The sequence below is a fragment of the Crocodylus siamensis genome, chromosome 4 (assembly GCF_052110815.1).
Source record: "Crocodylus siamensis isolate JL-2025a chromosome 4, ASM5211081v1, whole genome shotgun sequence".
In the NCBI taxonomy this organism is placed as follows: domain Eukaryota; kingdom Metazoa; phylum Chordata; order Crocodylia; family Crocodylidae; genus Crocodylus; species Crocodylus siamensis.
The window spans coordinates 47,084,599-47,107,464 of record NC_143398.1 but is presented as its reverse complement, the minus strand read 5'-3'; the positions used below and the strand labels follow the sequence as shown (position 1 = coordinate 47,107,464).

Here is a 22,866-nt window from a genome sequence, read left to right as displayed (position 1 = left end):
GCTGTAGATATTTATTCACACTGATTAAATCAGAATAACATCTTTAGACTTTTCTCTGGAAGTATTTAAGAAAGTGTGCATTTATGTATAGGTAGCTTGGAATTAGGCGTTGCTTGACAGCTGACAAACGCGCAATGTTAAGTTGTAAGATTCGGAGTGGAGGCCTAATGACATGAAAACCATGGGATTGTACAACGTCTGGGTGGTAGGTGGCAATGGCACTGGGTTTCTTCAAAAAGTTCACAGATTTTGGTTTACTAGAAGGATCATTAGTTTCCCTGGTGTGGACCAGGTACTGACAGGTGGAGCGATGTGTGTATTAATCCATTATCAACTATAGCTAGGAGTGAAAGAGACTTTGTGAAGTGACAGTAACTTTAGTTTCTGACTGGCAAATTTGATTATTTACATACTGAAGAGAAGAGTTTTGGAAAATACTGGGCATGTCTATATGCCAGCTTAAATTTACTGCACAGTAAGTTACTGTACAATAAGTGGGAATAGGCCAGTGTCTATACTTGCAGGTGTGTATACACAAGCACATTAACTCTGTGTGTGGACTGACTTGGGACTAGTCCCAAGTCAGTCCACACACACAGTGTTACCGCACAGTAAGGTGTCTACACGTGTGTTACTGCACTAATCGGGTGTAAATTTGCATGATGCAGGTATCAAATTTACACTGAAGTCAAAATAAGTCACCATATTTACTGCACAGTACGGGCATACATGCATATATGCATGCCCATACCATGCAGTGATTTAGGTTACTGCACAGTAAATGTAGTGTATATGCGCCCACTGTACATCCTAGCCCATCTCCAAACAAAACTTGTTCACTTAAGGGGTTACCTCTCCTGCATATTAATGAAAAAGAGTCCAAAATGTCACTGCCCAATGAACAGCCTTAGCCAGCTGGCTGGCTGCTCAAGGACTGCTTCTTTTACTACCCATCTCAGATTGTATCTTACTCTTATAGGGGATCTAATTCTGTCTCCCCTATATTTTGAGTCTAGTAAAACATACCTTTAACTCAGCAGTAATTTCAGCTCCCTTCATGGTCACACTCCTTACTAACAAGGCAGGAAAACAGAAGAATTCTGCTGTTGCTCCACAGAAAGATCTGTTTGGACATACCTGCATCCCCTCTCAACAGCTGATACATCCTACTTGCTTCTAAACTGGTTCTGTGAAGTACTGGAGTATGTACGGGAAAAGTGCAGACTTAGTGGGCAAAGTCTTGACTTTAAATACATTTAGGCAATATCAATGGGAATTGCAGGTATGTGGCCAAAAGCAGTCATCTGCTCACTTTCCTACCTTAGGCTTTCCAACTCATAACATTATTAGTCGTTTTGGAAAGTAATGAGAGACAGTGATGAAAAAAAAGAATATGGATGAGTCCATTTTTTAACCATTTTTGTTACCATTTATTGAGGTGCATTAGACTTGGAACAGTGAATCACTACACTTTTTTTTTTTAACAGAACTGAACTTAAGCTGACCCGAAAAGCTGCTTATGTGAGATATTTCAACAGCTCAGCCTTCTTCTTTTCGGGGTTCTTTGTGGTGTTTTTGGCTGTGCTTCCCTATGCACTGACCCATGGAATTATTATCCGAAAAATATTTACCACCATCTCCTTCTGCATTGTTCTTCGAATGGCAGTAACTAGGCAGTTTCCAGGGGCTGTTCAAACCTGGTATGACTCTCTTGGAGCAATAAACAAAATACAGGTATGGTACATAAACTCAGATCTTTCTGGGGACATAAACTAATCCTTTATAGTACATTATCTCATCAGTTGATCAACAAAAGCACACTGATGTAAACTTGCAGCATAAACTATTGATTGGTTTAACTACACTCATTAAATGTCATTATAAATCCTATCGTTTTGCGTATATTTTGTCAGCATCCATAAGGTTAGGTCAAAAGTCTAAGGCCACCTGAGAACTATATTGTTTAAAGAAAAACACTTCTAAGGTACTAGTGATTCATCTAAAGAATAAGATTCCTAAATGTGAACATGACAAAATGGCTTGTCCAACAAGTGCTGCAGCCTGCACTCACCAGTTCTTCTCAAAAGGAATTTTCTGTGGGAAAGTGAGATTAACATGGGGTTTTATAGATTGTATCATTTTAAGTACTATTTAAAGTCTTTCTTGGAAGAAGGTATTCTTTGTTGTTTTATGTCCAAATGCCAGTGGTGCACTTTGTTAAAGTTATTTAAGAAAAAATATTTAGTGAGGAGGAGAGTGAAAAGTGAAGGTAAAGATCAACCAGGTTGAGATCCCACTGCTGGACACTCACCAGATCATTGTGCCAGATCCCAATTCACTGGACTGCTTTAGTCTAAATTTCTCTATGTCTCAGTAGGCTGCAGATATTTTTCTTCTCTTGTCCTTTCAAGGCACAGTTCCTAGACAGGCACTCTGTCTTTTAGCCCTTCATGGACATGGGAAGCCCAAGTGTCCTAGGCCCCACCCCAAGATATTGTATTAATTTAAAAATGCCTGATCATAGAACTCCAGCTAGTGTGGACATTTGAGAGTGTTTCTTTTTTCTTTGTACAGGATTTTAAAACAAGGTTGCTATTTACTTAATTGAATAAAAAGCACATCTGGTAGAGGCACAAATAGCAAAGCATGCTCTTTTTTTTTTCTTCCTTGGTTTTCTTATCACTCTGGAGAGTCCCGTGGTTTGGTATAACTTTCTTCTGGGACAGTCCACATGGCTTCTTTTCTGAATCATGCAGTCTTCCCTTATCATCTTTACTTTCTCTGACTGAGGGTTGACTCCAAAGCTTAGTTGGATCATCCCCCAGTTTGCTGCAGTGAAAGCCTGTCCATCCTTTCCCTTCTCTTGCCTGAAGTGTCCTATTTGGCTCTGTGAGGCTTCACCTGCTGTTGCTTTTATAATTCCTTTTCCAAGCACTTGCTGTCTCCTCTGCTTGCCTGTTCTATCTATGAAATTTCTACTCTGACTCCTTTGCAAGGATCCTGAAGAGGGCCTTGACCAATCTTATTTTCCTTTCCTGAAACTCCCTCAGCATACTTATTGTGTTGCCTGGGTAGATACCTGTATTTGAATATCAGCCAGCCTTGATAAGCAACTCAGAGGTAGCTACATAACACTCAATGCATGCCTTGCATCATATGTAACTATGTAGCACACAACTGATGCCACTCCTTACCCCTTGGGAAAATAATTTTAACCACTTGACGTCAGACAGCAAGCAGCCCAAGTCTGAATGTCCTGCTTCTCCCAGTAATGTTGTAATAGCAAAGATTTTGCATGTAACCTAGTTTGCACGTGCATATATTTATCTTGCTAATGGACTCCTGAGTTAATCAAGATAGGAATGAATAACCATTTTATTTCTTTGTTTATCAAGGGTATGATATATTCTAACATATTCCATAAAACAAAATTTTGTGTAAAAAGAATTTAGATTGGTGGTTTGCCATTGCCAACACAAGCCGGAAAAAACAAGAAAATGCCCAACTTTTCTTAGGTCCTCTTTATACTCAGTATTTTTCCATGGTGACAGCACCTACATATCTACTTTCACCCATCAACAGAAAAGGAAATGCATTAGATGCAACATATTCACCTGTCTTTCACTGAAATGCAAAAATGTAATAATGTCAGTAGTATGAGCCAGTACTTAGTGTTGACTTGTATGCACAGATTAAGTATGCTGTGTGTTATGTTATATTTTTATTGGTGGAAATAGTTTAATGCTGTTTGCTTTAATATTCTGTCTCTGCATTTATAGGACTTCTTGCTAAAAGAAGAATATAAGACATTGGAGTATAATTTAACAACAACTGGGGTCGAGCTGGACAAAGTAACAGCCTTCTGGGATGAGGTTAGAATATTTTAAAGTTGTATCCAAATAAAATAAGATTATTAAAAAAAATTTGACTGTCACAGTTTTCCATTAATTACAGAGAATAATAAAAAGTCTAAAACAAAGACTTCCTTCTGGGTCATCTATTTTTGCCTCAGTGCCCATGCACTGGTTCAAGACTGTCTACTGATGAGCTCCCTGTGAAGGGGAAAAAGGTTTCTTGATTTGACTAGCCATATCAAAGGAGGAAAGCTTGCTTGTTGGCCGGTGGGATTGACAGAAATGTGGGTTGCCTTTGAAAAGTCATGTTAGGATTTTCTTAGGTAAAAAATGTTGGAGGAAGCACTTTATTCCATTTTGGCAGCCTCTTGTTGGTTACTCCTGATTTATATGTGCATGGAATCATAAACAGGCTGCAAAGTTTTATAGACATGGAAAAAGCAGTTGAATATGTTTTTGCTTATCTTCCCCAACAATGGCAGACAAATTATATATATATAAAGTAGTAATAAAGGAGAGTGTAGCTAGGAAAACTAATGTTAGAAGCATAAGTACATACCTAAATCAAATAATACAGTTCTACAATTTTATATAGATGTCTTCATATATTTGTCTTATATGTGCACTTCTTTGAACTTACATGTTTTTCAGGGAATTGGAGATCTTTTTGTAAAAGCAAAGCAAGGAAATAACAACCGAAAAGTTTCTGGCAATAATGACAGTCTCTTCTTCAGTAACTTCCCATTTCATGGAACTCCAGTTCTTAAGGATATAAATTTCAAGATTGAGAAAGGACAGTTACTAGCTGTTTCTGGCTCTACTGGGGCAGGCAAGGTATTCCAAATTCCAAGTCATTGATAAAAATATATCTATAAGTGCTGTATAGTTGAATTCTTAAATGTTAAATATAATATAGTGTTAAATAATGGCCTATGTTCAGTCATAATCATCTCAAATTGTGCTGTCTACTAAAGTCAAGCCGTTAGAAGAGAGTATCTAGCTTGAGTGGAATGGTCAAAAGATATATATTATATTTTTAGCCCTGGGTTGATATAGGAATATTTTGCTGGTCGTTTTCTTTATACACAAGGAAGCATAAGCTCAGGAAGAAGCTAGTCATTTACATGGGGAAACCCCTCTCTATCTTTAGGAAAGAAGAAGAACCTTGTAAAAGTAACAAAATCTGTAACCCTAGTGAAGACTGTAGACAAGTAATGGTTACCATTACAATTTTCCTGCCTTCAAAAACAATATTCTGAAGAGCCTAGCAATAGATAATCAAATCATTCAATATTATAGACAGTTTTTCTTTTTTCTTGTTTCTTCTTTCTAAACTTATGGTTTAGTGGTTAGACCCTCACTTTGTATGTGGGAGACTTAGGTTCAGGTCTTTGCTCTGCCTAATATAGGCCATAGAATTGAACTTAGTCTTCCTTTAACTCAGGTGAATAATCAGGCTATGCTGAGGATAGTGTCCTAGGGACTGAAGGCTAGATTTCCTGCATCCCAGGTGAGCACTACTACCACCTGTCTATTTTGTCTAAATTCTGAGCTGAGAAAACTTTCTGATGAAAGTCTCATTGAAACTTTCATGTTTCCAACAAAAAACAATCCTGACCAGTTCTAGTACAATTAGTTTGCACATTGCACACCTGATCAGGCTGTTTACAGCAGCTAACGACTGAGGCTGTGGACAAGTGTTCAGTTGCAGCACTGCAAATTTCCTGGAATCAATGCCACTACTTGAACAGTCCTAGAGAGAACTGAGATTGTTCAAGTGATTGTGAGAGCAGAGTCCCCACCAGGGTCCCTGACAGCTTGTCACTAGGTGGGCTATTAGGGAGTCAGCCATTCTCTACCTTCCCCTTGGAGGAGAGGGCGAGAGTGGAGGACTGGGATACTGGGGGCCATAGGGACCTACATTACACTGCATGAAGCAAACAGGCACTATTTGTGGTGCTAGAAAACCTTTTGTCTCTGGAGATGTTGCTGTTTGAAAGAGGAATTGCTATACTTTTTGAAAGAGGAATTGTCATATTTTTTCATCACAAATCACTAGAACAGCTGTATGTTCAATCTTTGTTCTGGAAACTGCATATTTTCTGTCAAATGTAACACTTGTATGCTGCAAGAGTGGCCATATTGTGTCCAGTGGGACTGCTTGTGGAGAAAGGGTTGACAATCTGGCTCAATCTGGAATTATGTCATACATTGGGCATCTATTCTACCTCTCAATTTGCAAATTATTTGTGAACTGATTTGTCTTTCTTTCTTTCCCTTTTTTCCCTATTGATTGTTTTTTGGGTGATATTCTTGGTTGACTATAAAATCAATGGTAAACTTCCATGAACACTAGTAGTGCCAAGGTATCAAGAATTAGGCTTAAGTACTGATATCAGTAAGAATTATATGATAGACTGAGTACAAGATGATAAGCTGGTAACTGTGCCAAAGTTACTGCTTACATCTTTTAGCATATCCAAGAAGAGGCAGAAAAACATTTTCATGTAAAATGAACAAAACAATATTTTGGCATGTTGTTTTAGTCCCATACATCTAATATGGTTTGTACTATATTTTAAATACTTAAAATTTTAAACTAACAATTAATTTAAGTATGATTGGTCAGATCTTTCTGTAGAATCCATTTATTTGAGACAGTTAAATAAAAACTATATCTAAAAAGATTTAGGAAAAGGAAACTTTATGATTTTTTCCTGAAATTATTTAATCTTTGGGTTCTACTTTTGGTTAGGGTTGTTGTGGGTAATCCATGCATAAGTGAACTGTATGATCTGCCAAAGCAGATTATATTCATATTTTTGTCAATAACTAAAAACTGCTAAAAGTATTTTGTTGGACTTTCAAAATCAAAGACCTGTGATTTCAACTCTTTCTGAGTGCTTTTCCAGTAGACAATCTGGATGTGTTTTTACTACTTCTATATTGGGTCTATGCATTCTGCTGTGAAGTGCCTCCCATATTTGCTCCCATTCAACATGCCTCAACTCGCCAAAATGAGGTAATATGGTTTTGTTAAACTTGTTCCTGTTGTATGCCCAGTCCCACTCTTGGACTCTGGCTCAGACATGCTTATTGACACTTACTAAGTGCCACACTAAGGCAGCCACTTTGCCTCATTGTGGTTTGGTGTGTGCAGAGCAGGACTGAATTTGTAAGTATGCAACAGGGCAATGCTCCCAGGCACAGCAGGGTGGCAGTTCTGACGTGCCCTTTCGTTTATGTCAGCTGCATGTACTAAATGGTTAGTTCTATGAAAGACCAGAGACTGTGTAACCTAATGCAATGAGCTTTTTGGAAAAGTCAGCCTCTGGGATAGGGGGATGAAATACTGCCCAGGATATCTGTGAATATTGGATTATCTGTCTGAGTCTCTAGGTGTGACATCATGAAACTGTGACTTAAAAAGATTTATGGAGGTTTTGGCAATTACATCCCAGATGAGTTAGTGATAAGAGTGCCATTGGAAGGTCTTATATAACATACATTTCCTGTATTTCTCAGCTCTATTCTTTGTTCAGGCAGCTGGCAATGTGTGACAAGGTTACCACAAGCTACTGATTAACTTCAAAATTATAACATGTCAGTATTGAAATTGCAATTGATCTTTTTATGAAGGGAAATAGTAGCCATGCTTGTGTCATGTATTCATGTAGTTGCGTTAACAGTCACAGAGGAAAAAGCAGATCAGACCGAGTTGTTTATGTGCATAATTAAACACACATTAAGAAATTACATTTTTCAAGGTTAAACAAATAGAAAGCTTTCTCAGGCTGTGTGACAGCAGCAGACAGTTGCAAACATATTTTGTGTTGTATTGTGAAAAAAGAAAATAAATTAGACATAGTAATGACTAATGTCACCATTAGCAATAGCTTCCTCCCACTTCCTTCTCTGTCCCCTACATGTAAACACACATAAAGAGGCATACAAATGCATGCCCATGTACATGCATACACGTGCACACATACACATTCTTACCTTGTGAAAAGACTGTAGGTGTGATTTTAAAATGTGTTCCTATTTACAGGTGCACCTGATTTACGCATGCATGGAATTGCCATAATTATTCATTTATTGGTATTATTTGTGGAACTGGCATACTGTTTCACTTGTAAACCGATATAAAAAAAAATACTTCAGTGATATTTTATTTAAAAAATAGTTCTGCTGGTCTAAAGTCTTTTGATCTTTGGTTTTTCACCAGAACATCCTGTGAGCTATCCTCAGTCCATCAACCAATAAGAATGGAAAATTCACAGTTACCATTTTAAAATGCCTAAGGCATTATATACAATTTCCTTAATTTATTGAGTGTGGCATTTTTTCCAGTTTGGGGCCTTTTGGTTCCTACTATGCACCACTTCAAGCTCCCACTAAATGCAGCTTTGGTTACATGGACTTTCTATTCAAGATTAATGCACCATAAAAGAATCACAGAAAGCAGAGATGAAGGGGCAACAGGTGATCATCTAATAACCTATGGCCCACAGGCTGAATCTAGCTTGAGGACATGGGGCTTTGTCCACAGGGGTCTTCCCCCATGCCATAGTGGGAAGAAGCAGCAGTGGCAGTTGGGTCTCATCACCCACACAGCTGCCTGCCTCTGACTTGAACTGGGTCATTATAGCTTGCAGCCTGAAAAGATGGTTGCTTAATCCTTTCTCTTGTCCCAAGAGGATCAGTTTCCAGATATTCCTGCAAAGATTATTTTGACTGATATTTTGCTAACTTTCTCTTGAAACCCTGCAAAGACGGAGAATTCCAAACCTTAGTCTGCTTAATTAGTCTTGGAATTAGAAAGTTTTCTTAACATCTAAATTAAGTCTCCCTGTTTCATTACGAGGCCATTATTTTTTGTTCTGTCCCCAGTGGACCTGAAGAACAATTTATAAGTTTCCTCTTTGCAGTAAACTTTGGTATAATTGAAGACTGTTCACTACAGTTCTCCATAGTTTTCTCCTGTCTAGACTAAACACATCCATTTCTTTCAATCTTTTCTCAGAGGTCATGTTTTTGTTACTGTTGTCTAGACTTTCTCCAGATGGTCTTGAAATGTGGTGCCCAATACTGGACACAGCATTCCAGCTGAAGCCTCATCAGCGCTGAGTAGAGTGACCAGATTAGTTCACATATGAGACTGCTGTTTATACATCCCAGTATGGGAATACACAGACAAATAGTGGCTGGTGTCTCAACATTATGGCATGAATATGAACTCCTGTTTAGTTTGTCATTTACTATAACACCCAGACCTGTATTTGCAGCACAGTCATTCTCCATTTTGTACACGTGTACCTGATTATTTCTAAGTGTAGTGCTTTGCATTTGTTGTCATTGAATGCCATCTTGTTTATTTCAGATCTTTTCTCCAATTTGTCAAAATCATTTTGTATTCTACTCTTGTCCTTCAAAAGTGTCTTCATCCCCTCCCACTTTGGTATATGTGCAAGCTGAATAAGTTTATTCTCTGTTCCATCATTCAAGCCATCATTGATGAAAAGAGTAAACAGTACCAAATCCAGGACAGATCCTTGCACAATTTCACTTAATACATCCTTCAAGTGTAAAGTGAGCCACTGATAACTGCTCTGAGTGTAGTTTTACAACTAGTTGTGGACCCACATTGTAGTATTTTTCTAGTTTGCTTAAGAGGGTGTTATATGCGACTGGCAAAGGCAGCTTACTTAAGTCCAGATATATCTTCTGTTTCTTTCCTATCCTAAAGGCCTGTTACTGTGTCACAGAGTGTGATTTGTTCTTGACAAATCTGTATTTGCTGGGCTTATACTGTATTTACTTGAATCTAAGATGACCCTAAATTTAAGATTTAATTTTTTTGTATTTAAGATATAAATTTGTTATAATTTTCCTGTATAGAATTTAAGTATTGGGGTTTCAGGTTTTTTGGTTGTACCTATGCTGGTCAAAGGACATAGGCAGGCAAGCTTCTTTGGGTAGATGTGATATCTTTTATAGCTATCAGAATAGCAGAGGCTCTCTATGCCTGAAGAAGGGTGCTTGTGCCCAAAAGCTCGCAAATAACTTTATCCAACTACTCAGTTGGTCTAATAAAAGATATCACATCTACCAAAGAAGCTTGCCAGTATTGGGGTTTGTCTTTTAATTCATCCTCCCTCACTGCTGCAGGGGGGTAGGCAGGTGGTGTGGTTAGGTCAAGTAGCTTGACACCTGCTTGTGTCACCCCCTTGCCATCTGCCCCATGCCTGCCCCTCACAGCCTTAGCCCCTTCTTCCCCAGCCTCTACTTCCCCATTCCTCTTCCCAGTGTCTGCTGTTTTCTGCCCCCAGCCTCAGCTCTTCACTCCCTTCCCACCCCAACTCCCCCTACCCTTTCTCTTTGCCAGGAGGCTCTGCCCCTAGTCTAGGGACAGAGATGAAGCACAACCCCAGGCCAACCCTTGTAGCAGCCATGTGGGCTGTGCACTGCTGCTATAGTGCTCCAGGCTGCAGAATGCATGGAGCCTGCCAGTATGGAGCAAGGGTAAAGTGGGAAGGGAGAGGGGAAGATGGGAGAGCAGAACTGTGTGGGGTGGGAAGTATGGGGGTAGAGGCTGTAGAGGGGAGATTGCAGGGTGCAAAGGTTGCGGGGGGTAAATACAGTAAGATTCTAATCTTTTAGGTGCTTACTAATAGATGTTTATTGGTTCCAGGAATGGAAGATAAGCTGACTAGCCTATATATAATTTATTCAGGCCATCTGTTTTTCCCTTTTGAAAAGATAGATGCTATGTTTGCTTTTCCAGTTCTTTAGAACCTCACACATCTTCCAAGAGTTCTCAAAGAAAGTCACCAATTATCCAGCTTTCTAAGTACTCAGTGGTGAAGTTCCTTAGGTTCAGTTGACCTGAAAAAAACTAGGCTTTCAAATAATCTTTTAACTTGTTCCTTCTCTTTTCTAACTCAAGTTTTTAATATCTTGTTACTGATGTGAACTATAATCATCTGGTTATAGTAATGTTTTTTAGTAAAGCACAAAAGACATTAAATACTTTGGACTCCTTAGCACCATTACTAGTCTTTCCTCCTCCTTGAGTAGTGGACCAACTGTTTCCTTTTTCTTACTACTATTAGAAGCCTCGAATGTTTTTAGCTTTTACATCCCACGCTGGCTGTACCGATTTCTGTGCCTTGGCCTTTGTGATCTTGTTGGTGCAAACTCATCTTGAACATTGTATTCATCCTTAGTAATTTGACTTAGTTTTCATTTTTTGATAAATTCCTTCTTGAGTTTTAGGTCATTCAGTTGCTCACAACTTATCCAGTTTGGCCTTACATTTCATTTGCACTAGAATAGTTTGTGTGCGTGCCAGTGAAACTACCAGATCTCTTGGATATCTTTTTTCCTTACACTTGTTTCTCAGGGGCTCTTACCTGCCAGTTTTCTGTGTTTACTGAAGCCTGGTTCTTGGAGACCATTATCTTTAGTCTGCTGTTTTCTCTTTTCTCATAAGAATTGTGAACTCTACCATATTATGAAAGACAACCCAAGTTATCTTCCACCTTCATTTTCATAACTAGATCATTTGTTGGTCAGAATCAAATCTAGAAGTGCCTCCCCTCTAGCAGTTTTCTTCACCTTCTGTAACAAGAAGTTGTATCTGATATATTACAAAACTTTTGATAGTGTCCTGTTATATTGCTTTCCCAACAGATGTCTGGGTAGTAAAAGCCCTTGATTATCACCATCAGCTGTACTTTCCCTGGTTCTGTTAATTGATCAAAAAAGCTTCATTCACCGGATATTCCTCCTTTAATATTCTATAGTAGGCGGTGACATTTTCCTGTACCTTTTTCCTTTTAACTTCACCCAGAGTCTTTAAACAGAACTGCTTTCTGCTACATTCTGGACCTCAAAGCAATGGACACATTTTTGATGTGCAAGTTAAACACCTCTTCCTTTTTCCCCTGGCTGTTCTTTTTGAATATGCCTTCTATACCTATATTTGAGTCAGATGAAATATTCTACCAAGTCTTTCTGATGCCAGCTGAGTCATAATTTTGATTACGTTTTAGGATGGGGGGCAACATTTTTGGCAGCCATGCCGCAAATTAGCCCTACACCCTTCCCAAGTGCCACTCTGATCCCCTTCCTCAACCTGATCTGCTCTACTTTCTGTTCCCTGCTCTGTGCTTCCAGCCTGATCTTCTGCTCTGCTTTCTGATACTTTCCCTGTGCCCCTACCTCATCTATGCTCTATGCTTTTAGCTTCCTGCCCTATTAGCTGTTGTGCTGCCTGTCCCCTCCTTGATATGCCCTGTAACACATACACACAGCCTGCCTATGGCCCTCATGCTACAGATTAGCCACCCCTGTTCTAGGATTTTAATTTTCTCCTGTTCATTCCTCATATGTTTTCCATTAGCAAATAAACATCAAAGATGTTCAGCAGATTGACCCCTTGTTTTTCCTCTTGACCTTCTTATGAGCCTATTATGATTATATCCTTCATGGTTTGTGGTCCTTAGTCTATACCACGGTTGTTTATACTTACCTGTGGGCTTATGTTAACAGTCCCATTAGATGTACTTTAAAAGCGTCCTCACTAGGTAAGCAAGTTTGAGAGCAAAGATGCTCTTCCATTTCTTGTTACATGCACCCAGTTTCTATTCAACAATCCTACTTCTTGGACTGTTGGGCTATGGGCTGCACACAGCACTTGAGGGGTTCATCTGAAGTCCCTAGCTCCCAGTCTGTGCACTGTTTCCTCCATTACTCTCCTGCACTCCCTCCTCCAGCTTCCAGTAACTGCCCTTTTTGCTGGAGGCAGAGCTGGATAGAACAGCCCATGGAACTGAGGGTTTCCTTGGCTGGGGGACTTGGGGTGACCTAAGGTGCTGGTGTAACTCAGTGGACAGGGGGTGCCTAGGGTGTGGCAGGGCTCACATGATCAATCAGAAATTGGACCAATCAAAAGCCCTGATCTAAGCAACCAAAGCTCTCCCAGTAACGCCATTTGTGCAGGATATGCCTAGCCTTTACCCTTGACCAGAAAGTTGAAGAGAACATCAACTGAGCCCCCAGCTCCTTCACTCTTACAGCCTTGTAGTTCTGTTATGGTTAAGGACTGATGGTATTGTTAATGTCCTTTTGGGTGAGCAGTATTGGATAGTGGTCAAAGGGATGAATGAGTTTAAGCAACCTGTCCATAATGTCCCTGTTTAGGGCTTCTGACAGATGGCATCGCTTTCTGGACATCAAGTTAGGTCAGCAGATAGATGCTTTCATCCACCTCCAGAAAGAGTCTTGAAATCCCATGATTTTTCATTTTCTCTTGGGAGTGGTGGCCAGGAACTTCCCAGCCTTTGGGACATGACTCTTTTTTTGACACCTTTCATTCCTTGTTCATTGCCAGGACAGTTCTCCCACAGATGGTAGTTCTACTGCTACAGGTAGCCAGCATCCTGTTCCCTTCCTGCAAAGCATCTAGTTTTTCCTCCTTTGCTGGTGGCTGCTGCAGTTCTCTCTAGCCAGCTAGCTTCCTCATCCTTGGAGGTCTCCAGGTGACCTGAACTGAGTTCCCAGATGCTTCTCAGCTGTCTCTACCTGTAGCTCTCCCACCATTTTCTGATGGATTCCATCAGCAGACGTCTCTCACATTAGATGGTTTCCCCTGCATGAATTACCTTAACAGAAATATATAGGCAGGTTTCATTCCCTGTAAATCTGGACTAGAACCTCACAGAAGCTTTAGAATCTGGTTACAGGAAGAGCTAGCAGTAGAGCTAGCTTTGGCAATGCAGCATTGACCAGCTGCTGTTCACTGTTGTCAAACTTTGTCTTAAAGCTTCCTTTTGAAACTACATTATTTGCTAGCAAATATATGTAGGAATTAATTATCAGAATGGCTCACATATGTTTAGCATCTGTTGCAATTGTTGTGCAGATGTCTTTTTATATATTAACTAGCTATTGATCATTTTCAGACTTCTCTTCTGATGTTGATAATGGGAGAGTTGGAACCTTCGGAGGGTAAAATTAAGCACAGTGGAAGGATTTCCTTTTCCCCTCAAGTGTCCTGGATCATGCCTGGAACTATCAAAGAAAACATCATCTTTGGTGTGTCCTATGATGAGTACAGATATAAGAGTGTCATCAAGGCCTGTCAACTTGAAGAGGTCAGTGTTGTATGATAATTTATTCTCTTATAATCTATGTGTAGAGATTAACTAAGCAAGACATCCCACAGTCATGGTGGAGTAAAAGACTGAGTCAGTTCAACACCATGAATTCTGTGACTTTCCAAACAAACCCATTGGTAAAAACTCTGAGCAGATGCTGCAGGTTCTAAATTCAAGTAACCCAGACCCCACAGGGCTGTCTCAAGCATTACAAGACGTGTCTTCCAGAGGAGTTTTTCTATGACCTTTTTTAAAGAGTTGGTCAGAAGTTTTGTTTTCAACTTTTTCTTTTTAACTAAAATATTTTGTGGAAACAGAACTTCCATGAAAAATATATTTCCCTTTACATTTTGAAAGGTTTCTTAAACATCTCAAAGTTGAAAAAATATTCAGATTAAAAATGAAAATATTCCTTCCAAAAACCTGAAGAATTTAAAGGAAAATATGAGGAAAACAGCCTTTTTATCAAAATGTTTTCAAAAACATTTACATATTACTGCAGGATCCAGCTGTTATTTGATACAGTGAAGTAGGCTCCATACTGGACAATTTTTTTTCTCCTACCAGAACATGGTCTCAAATGAGTGTTTTTATAGTACAGTGAAATCACAAAAGTACTATACTCGAGCATGGCTGTGTTTAAATTTTTAAATCTTCACACCTACTGCTTTGTTAAGATAACACCCTTTCACTTTAATATATAGGTCAAAACAATAAATGTTTAAACTTGCCTAGCAAAATCTAGGCCATACAGCAAAAGTTATTTCTTTTATCTCCAGTCAAGTGAAAAAACAATAGCTAGGCTATTTAAAAATAAGAGGATCACTGAGTACAATTAAATGATAAAGTAATCTTTTTTGTATGCTTAGAGGAAAAGTATTTTAGACTATTACTACTCAAAGTACAGCCAGAGTTTTGATTGTGGCTAGGTAGCTTCTTTGGAACCTTTTGTAGTAGCAAACATGACCCTGCTAGACTGTATGTTGCAGTGTGATCCCTGGGTCCAGCTGTAAAATCTATAATTAAGCCCACAGATCCAAGAACCAAAAAGCTGCTGCAATTCCAAACTCTATTTCTTTCCAAAGGGAAAACTACCTATTTCATGCACAAAGACTAGCTGTTCTTAGACTGAAAGGAAGTTTAAAAGTACTGTCCAGCCTCACTGCTGTTGGCTATTCTGCCCTCTCTGGTCTGATGTAAAAGAAAGATCCACTGTGGGGGAGAGAGGAAAGGGGAGTGGAGAGAAGATAGAAGGGGATGATTTTGTAGACTGAGCCATTGGGAGTGAGATGAGAAGTCTGGCAGGACAAGGAAAAGTGTTATTTAATCATTCCGCTCAGGAGTGCGAGTTACCACTCTGGCTAGGGACAGACATTCCAAAAGTCTGAGCCTGAATTGATTCAGTCTTTGCAGGTTAGCCTAAACTGCAAAGCTTGAACCAATGTGGAGGTGGACAGACATTTCCTTTTTATGCCAGTAATCATAGAATCATAGGCACATGCCTGAAGTGGCTCAGGCTAGAAGACTGGGGGCGCTAGAGCAGCCCTCCATTCCAATTTACAGTGATGAGCTGAAGGGGGGCATGTGGCCAGACCCTGTCAGGGTGCTCTGATCAGGGAGGGGTCCTCTGCTCCTGACCAGGAGGGAGCCAGTAGGGAATTGATAACAAAACATTGAGTTACACAGCTGGGAGTTACACAGGCAGTTGTTAGCATTTAGCAACCCATCAACAAAACAAAAGGATCTCTCATTAGTTCAAGCTCTTCTTAAACAACTTTTTTCCAAGGAAGGAATGGAGGGACATTACCAGCTATCTATTTATTAGCTCCAAAAAGCCTTAAGCCAACACTGTCCTGTCTGCCTTTGTCTTTTCTCCCACAGCACAGACTATAGCCAGCATGTGGTATGCTAGCTAATGCTGAGAGGTGTCTGTGTAAGGCAGAGGAGATGGGGGAATCTCTGTTTGAGCAGGGAGTGGTGGCGGGGGGGGGGAGGAGCAGGAGCAAAACAGGCAGACAGTGTTGTATCTGCAGTCTCTTTGGGAGCTGCAGCCAGGGAGCAGAGGAGAGGGGCCAGCCGTGCTGGGCTGGAGCAGAGAGCAGAGCCCCACCTGGGCTTGCAAAGCATCTGGGATGCTGGAGGAATCCGATTTAACTTAAATCAGGAAGGGGTCTGGGACAGACATTGCATAAACTGGTTTGACCCAAATCAGTTAAGTCTGATACCACATTCAATCATGTTTATCTCAGACTGGTTTCAGCCATTTTCAGACTGGTTTATGTGCAATGAACATCTGTTCTGTTACAGGTTTAAACCAGTTTCTGATCACTTAAACTAGTTTGTGTGTCCCGAGCTTCTGTGAACAGAACGCTCGGGTGAACTATGTTCAGGTGACAGCGTAGAGAGGCCCAGGAAGGATGTGAGTCCCCCGACTGTTAGTTCAGACCTAGCTAAGGATTACTTGGAAGACCTTAGATGTATCCAAGTTGGCAGGCCCGGATGACCTTCATCCGCGGGTGCTGAAGGAATTGGCTGGTGTCATTGTGGAGCCATTGGCACGGCTGTTTGAGGACTCCTGGTGCTCGGGCCAAGTCCCTGAGGACTGGAAAAGGACCAATGCGGTCCCTATTTTCAAGAAGGGGAGGAAGGAAGAGCCTGGTAACTACAGGCCAGTCAGCCTCACTTCTATCCTGGGGAAAGTCTTTGAAAAAATTATCAAGGGCCACATTTGTGAGAGCCCTGCAGGGGAGGTGATGTTGAGGGGTAACTGACATGGGATCATGCCAGGCCGATCCTGCCTGACTAACCTGGTCTCTTTGTATGACCAGGTAACAGAGAGCTTAGATGTGAAGGAGGAAGTCAATGTCATCTTCCTGGACTTCCAGAAGGCCTTTGACACAATGTCCCACCCAATTCTGGTGGGCAAGCTGAGGGACTACGGCATTGATGAATGCACAGTCACATGGGTGGCAAACTGGCTTCAGGGGTGCACCCAGAGGGTGGTGGTGGATGGGTCGAAGTCGACCTGGGAGGGTGTGGGCAGCGGAGTCCCCCAGGGCTCGGTCCTTGGGCCGGTGCTGTTCAACATCTTGATTAGTGACCTGGATGAAGGTGTGGAGAGCACTCTGTTCAAGTTCACTGATGATGCCAAGCTGTGGGGTAAAGTGAATACACCGGCAGGCGAGGACCGCATTCAGGAAGACATGGATAGGTTAGAGAAGTGGGTGGATCTGAACAGGATGCGGTTCAACAAGGACAAGTGCAGGGTGCTGCACCTGGGGAGAGGGAACCAGCATTATGGTTATAGGTTAGAGGCTGACCCTCTCAGAAGCACAGAGGCAGAGTCAGGATTGACTCCAGGATGACAATCTTGGAGTCAGGATTGACTCCAGGATGAATATGAGTCGCCAATGCAACGAAGCAATAGGCAGAGCCAACTGCACCCTGTCATACATCAACAGGGGCATCACTAACAGGTCCAGACGGGTCTTGCTCCCCCTCTATGCGGCACTGGTCAGGCCGCAGCTGGAGTACTGTGTCCGGTTGTGGGTGCTGCACTTCCAGAAGGATGTGGAGAACTGGAGAGGGTCCAGAGGAGGGCCACTCATATGGTTGTGGGCCTCCGTGGCCAGCCCTATGAGAAGAGGCTGAGGGACCTGAATCTCTTCAGTCTCCACAAGAGAAGACTGAGTGGGGATCTTGTGGCTGCCTACAACCTTATCGGGGCCACCAGCAGGGACTCGGGGAAAGTCTGTTCACCAGCGCCCCCCTTGGAGTCACCAGGAACAATGGCCACAAGCTGGGGGAGGATAGGTTTATGACCCCTCCCACCCCCAGTGCTCCTTCCTGCCCATGGCAGGGGGTTGGACTAGATGATCTGTCTAGGTCCCTTCTGACTCATTGATTCTATGATTCTATGGAAGATAAGACAGGAGGAAGCTTTGGTGTCATGTGGAGTCTGGACAAGCTGTACTGTGACCTAGAAGAAATCCAGCAAGAACACTTTCCATCTGTGGTGTCTTATCATCAGAGGTATAGCTCAGCAGTTTTGCATTGTGAGCAGCAGTGGTGCATGGGGCAGCAGCTGTGGCTGGGTCTCTGCCAGCAGTGGTGGTGGTTGCTATTCTTGCACCTTTACTAAGTCAGCAGCCAGAGCTGGTATCCCAATTCACCCCATCTTAGTTATACTACTGATTATTCTTCTCCTCACTGATTTTTCTAGCTTCCAAAGTAAGAGAAGTATAATGTTGAAAACCAAGTAGTAACTTCCTGTTTATTCCCTTACGTATATCTTTCATGATTCTTGTGCATTGTTATAACATAATCTAACAAGCTAAGGAAATACAGACTAGATGAAATACTGTAAAGTGGGTACATAACCAGTTGGATCATTGTGCTCAATGAGTCATCAATGGCTCAGTGTCTAGTTAGAAGGATATATCAAGGGGGTTCCCCAGAGGTCTGGCTTCAGTCCAGTATTATTTAATATTTTCATTAATGATTTGGATGGTGAGATCAAGTGTAAATTGATCAAATTTGAGGATGACACCAGGTTGGGTGGAGTTGCAGACACTGGAGCAAAAGGCTAGGTCCCAGAATGACCTGGATAAACTGGAGAAATGGTCTGCAATCAGTCAGATGAGATTCAACAAGGACAAGTGGAAAGTCCTGCACTTGGGACAGAATAATTACATGTACAAATAAAGACTGGGAAATGATAGCCTAAGTTGCAGTACTGCAGAGAAAGACCTACAGTAGACCATAAGCTGAAAGAGCCAACAATGTACTCTTGTTGGAAAAAAAGCCAGCAGCATCCTGGGTTGCATTAACAGGAATATCAGTTGAAAGTCAAGGGAAGTGATTCTGTCATTCTGTTCAGCACTGGTGAGGCCTCACTTGGAGCACTGTGTACAGTTTTGGGCCCCATACTTCAAGAGGAAGTTGGGAAGAGTCCAAGAGCCCAGTGCAGAGCAATAAAGATGATTAGAGGCCTGGGAAGCATGACTTAGGAGGAAGGGATGAAAGAAGTACAATTGTTTAGTTTGGAGAGGAGAAAACAGGGGGATATGATAGCAGTTTTTAAATATATGAAGGGCAATTATAGAAAGGTGGGAGATGGGCTTTTCTCTGTCGTAATGTGATAGAGGACAGGACTTAGAACAATGATCTCAAGCTGCAGCAGAAGAAAATTAGGTTGTAGATTAGGAGGAATTTTTTGACTGTAAGGAGAGTCAAACATTTGAACAGGTTACCTAGAGTCTGACTGGAATTTTCATCCCTGGAAATTATTAAGAGCAGGTTGGACAGATACTTGGTGGGATGGTTTAGTCAGGGATGATCCTACCTTGAGCAGAGGTTTGGACTAGATGACCTTGTTGAGGTCCCTTTCAGTCCTACTTTCCTGTGATTCTGTGATCCAATAACTGTATCTCTGTTATATTGGGATGGTATTGATCCTCATAACCCATAGGCATACCCAGAAGTTTTTGCCTCATGAGCTACAAACAAACATCATTTTTGTCATGGGATCAGCTGTGCTGGGATATGTCCTGGCATAGCTGATCTGATTGATTGGCAGGTACAGACATTGCTCAGGGCTTCTGTTCTGTAGGATCAGGTCCCTGGTGCTCCTGGGACTCCATCATATGGGACAATGGCTCTGGGTGGCTTCCCAGCCCAGGGAACCCAATGTGTTTCCCAATTTGAAATGTGTACTCCAGCATCTCCAGCAAGGAAATCTGGGGCTTACATTTTTCATATAGAAGAACAAGGGAACCACATGGGATTCCCAGCTGTGGCTTGCAGATGCATCCTACAGGTGAATTCCCAGGGCATGCCTCTGCAAGCATGCATCAGGGGACCTTGTAGGTTTCCTTTGCTCTGCAGTGTGAAACCTGCGCTCTGGAATTGCCTGTCTGGGTCAGCTGTAGAGTGCAGTCATTCCCAAACTATGGGGATTATGCCATAAGCGAGCAGGCTTCTTTTTCAATAAGGTGTGGCAAACTGTTACAAGGAATTGTCACACAAACGTTGTGGGGCACTCGTAGCATGACAAGGGACAAGAACATTTCTTCACTCACAACAAAGGTGATGCACCTATGGAGGCAAGTGTTGTGTAACTCATGTGGCCTTTACAGTCTTATTATGACCTCTTACACATTACACTTTGAGTGAAGGAACTGCAGCAGGGTGTGGTTCCTACAGCAGCTATGCGAATGGGGAAAAGGGGGCTGAAAAGAAACTCTTTTCCTTACTCTGCACCTGCAAAAGGGCTAGTCAAAATCTAGTGCTTAATTAGGGTTAAGTGACATTCTTTCCCACATTCTATATTTTCATTACCACAACAACTTGGGGAAGAGGGTAAGCTATTTCATCTAGAGAGGAATCAGCTCCAACAAATTTTGTATGTACAGAATGTTCCCTCTTTTATTTTCATCACATCCAGAACTCTGTAGGAGAAGCAACATGATGAAATACATCAACATACTCTAGAAGGAAATTGAAGAGCCTAGGTTCAATTCTTTTTCCCCTTGTAAACTTGGACTGGTTTTATGCCTCATGTTGTCTTGGTTAAGTAAATAGTATCATAAGCAGAGAATTTGACTGTTGAAACTGGCTAGTGCATGATATGTAGTAAATTAAATTAGAATCAATGTGCTCACCACCTTATCTATTTAGGACAATTTTTTAAAGCAGATTTGACTTTTTATAACCGAGGTTGCTTTGGCATAATTTTGAAAGCACTACATTTATTATTCATATTTGTTCGACTGACATGATCAGTTTTCTTAAAAATTATCATTTACAACCATTTCAGGAATTACTGAACATGTGTGAGGTAACTTTATCTCAGAAGTTCTTAGGCAAAGATGGAAAATGCAGGCAAATAGTTCACATAGCTTTCCAATATTTCAGCCTCTCCAAGAATAAAATGTTCACTGAAAAGGATGGCATGTAGTTTTTATTAGAGGGTGGAGTGTCTTGTTGCTAGATTTTGATTTAGTGTTTATGAAAAAAACAAACCAGGGTAGTACCTGTTTCTCAGAGTGTTTCTCAGTAAGACAGGGAATATGTTTTAAGTCCAAAGAAATATAAAACCAAAGCTTCAGTCAGGCTTTTAAACTGAGGGTTCCAAATGCTTCCTCCACCTTGATTTCTAAGATACATTAATAAGTAAAAGTAATATGTTTATGGAGAGAAAATTTGCATCAGTTTAAGAAGCTCATTCAGCAAAGATTTTGTTTTCCCACCAACAATAATTTTTTTCTATTGGTCCAAGCTTCTCAGAGAGGATCCTTCGTGGCATGAGATGGTAATTTATCAGTTGATTACCTTGCTATTCTGTCAACTCCTATGTCATATCAGCTGCAGGGATTAGCAACATGTCCAGCAGCAGAAAATTCTGCAATATCACATCCATTGTTAGATCAGAGGGTTAAGTGCTATTTACCGGTTTACCAACACCCTCAAAACAGGGCTGCTTGTGCCTTTAAGTAACTAGTCCTAGATTCATAGATTGTAAGGCTGGAAGGGACCTCAGAAGAGCATCAGGTCCAGCCCCCTGCACCAAGCAGGAAAGATAATCGGGGGTCAGGTGACCCCAGCAAGGTAACTGTCTAGTCTCCTCTTGAACCAGCAAGGTGACTGTCCCCGCAAAAAGGAAAGGCAGCAGAAGGGCTGGCAAGCCCTCCTGGCTTAATAGGGACATTGTGGTCTTCTTAAAAAAGAAAAAAGAGGTGTACGCACAGTGGAAGCTAGGGACGGTCCTCAAGGAGGACTATACAACAGTGGCCAGCACTTGTAGGGAAATGATCAGGAAAGCCAAGGCAGTGACGGAGTTTAGGTTAGCTACAGGATTCAAGGACAATAAGAAGTCCATTTTTAGGTATATAGGCAATAGAAGGAAAACAAATGGAAGTATGGGACCCCTGCTTAACACCTTGGGACAGATGGTAACCGATATTCAGGAAAAATATTAACTCCTGAATGCCCACTTTGCTTCCATAATTCACTGGTCCATGGGGAAAGCCAAGCGAGTTAAGGCTTATTGGAGACATGCCAGGACTGACAGCCTTCCCACTGTGGATGCTGAGTGGGTGTAATACCAACTAGAAAAGCTAGACATTTATAAGTTAATGGGACCAGACTTTGTCCAAGAGTGCTGAAGGAGCTGGCTGGCAAAGCTCTTTCAGAATTCGTGAAGCATGAGGGAAATCCCTGAGGATTGGAAGAGGTCCAACATTGTGCCCATCTTCAAGAAGGAGAAGAGGCAACTATAGGCCTATCAGCCTAACCTCCACTCCAGGGAAAATCCTGGAAAAGCTCATTAAAGAATCTATGTGTGATACGCTTGCAGAAGGTAAGATTCGCATGAGGTCATTGAATGAATATAAGCTGTCAGTGTGAAGCGGTGGTCAGCAGGACAAACAACATGCTTGTTTTTGTTTTCTAGGATTTTTTTCCAGACACTTTCTATCATTGTTATCACTGTTTCAGATCCATTTAGCAAAAATGTATTCAAGACTCTGTTGACTAGTGATATTTTAACTTCTGTGTGCTCTGACCCTACCATGAGCAGGGTTAGGCTACTTGGTGATAAGAATACTGAAACTGCTAGCACCCTGCATACAGCAGCACCTTCATCTTCATTACCACTGGTGGACTAGCAGTTACACAAGTTAGAATTTGATTGGTATTTTTAGGATAAAAGGGTAGTGTAAGTAGTTTGTATAACAGATAGTTTTAAGCTGTAATGCTGTCATCTTTGACTTCTGTTGATGTTGCTTAAAGATCTTTTGAAGAAAGGCCACGGAAGAGAAATATGAAGTGGCATTATTGCATCACTCCTT

At 41.2% G+C, this 22,866-nt stretch overlaps 1 protein-coding gene across 1 annotated transcript in view; it reads left to right on the top strand.

The window, feature by feature from the left end:
- The window catches only part of CFTR (CF transmembrane conductance regulator), a 167,891-nt gene that overhangs the window by 61,233 nt on the left and 83,792 nt on the right, over window positions 1-22,866 (top strand). The window contains exons 8-11 of the mRNA XM_090042222.1: window positions 1,488-1,734; window positions 3,780-3,872; window positions 4,506-4,688; window positions 13,823-14,014. Of these exons, the coding sequence (XP_089898348.1) occupies window positions 1,488-1,734; window positions 3,780-3,872; window positions 4,506-4,688; window positions 13,823-14,014 (715 nt within the window). The remainder of the gene's footprint in view (window positions 1-1,487; window positions 1,735-3,779; window positions 3,873-4,505; window positions 4,689-13,822; window positions 14,015-22,866) is intronic.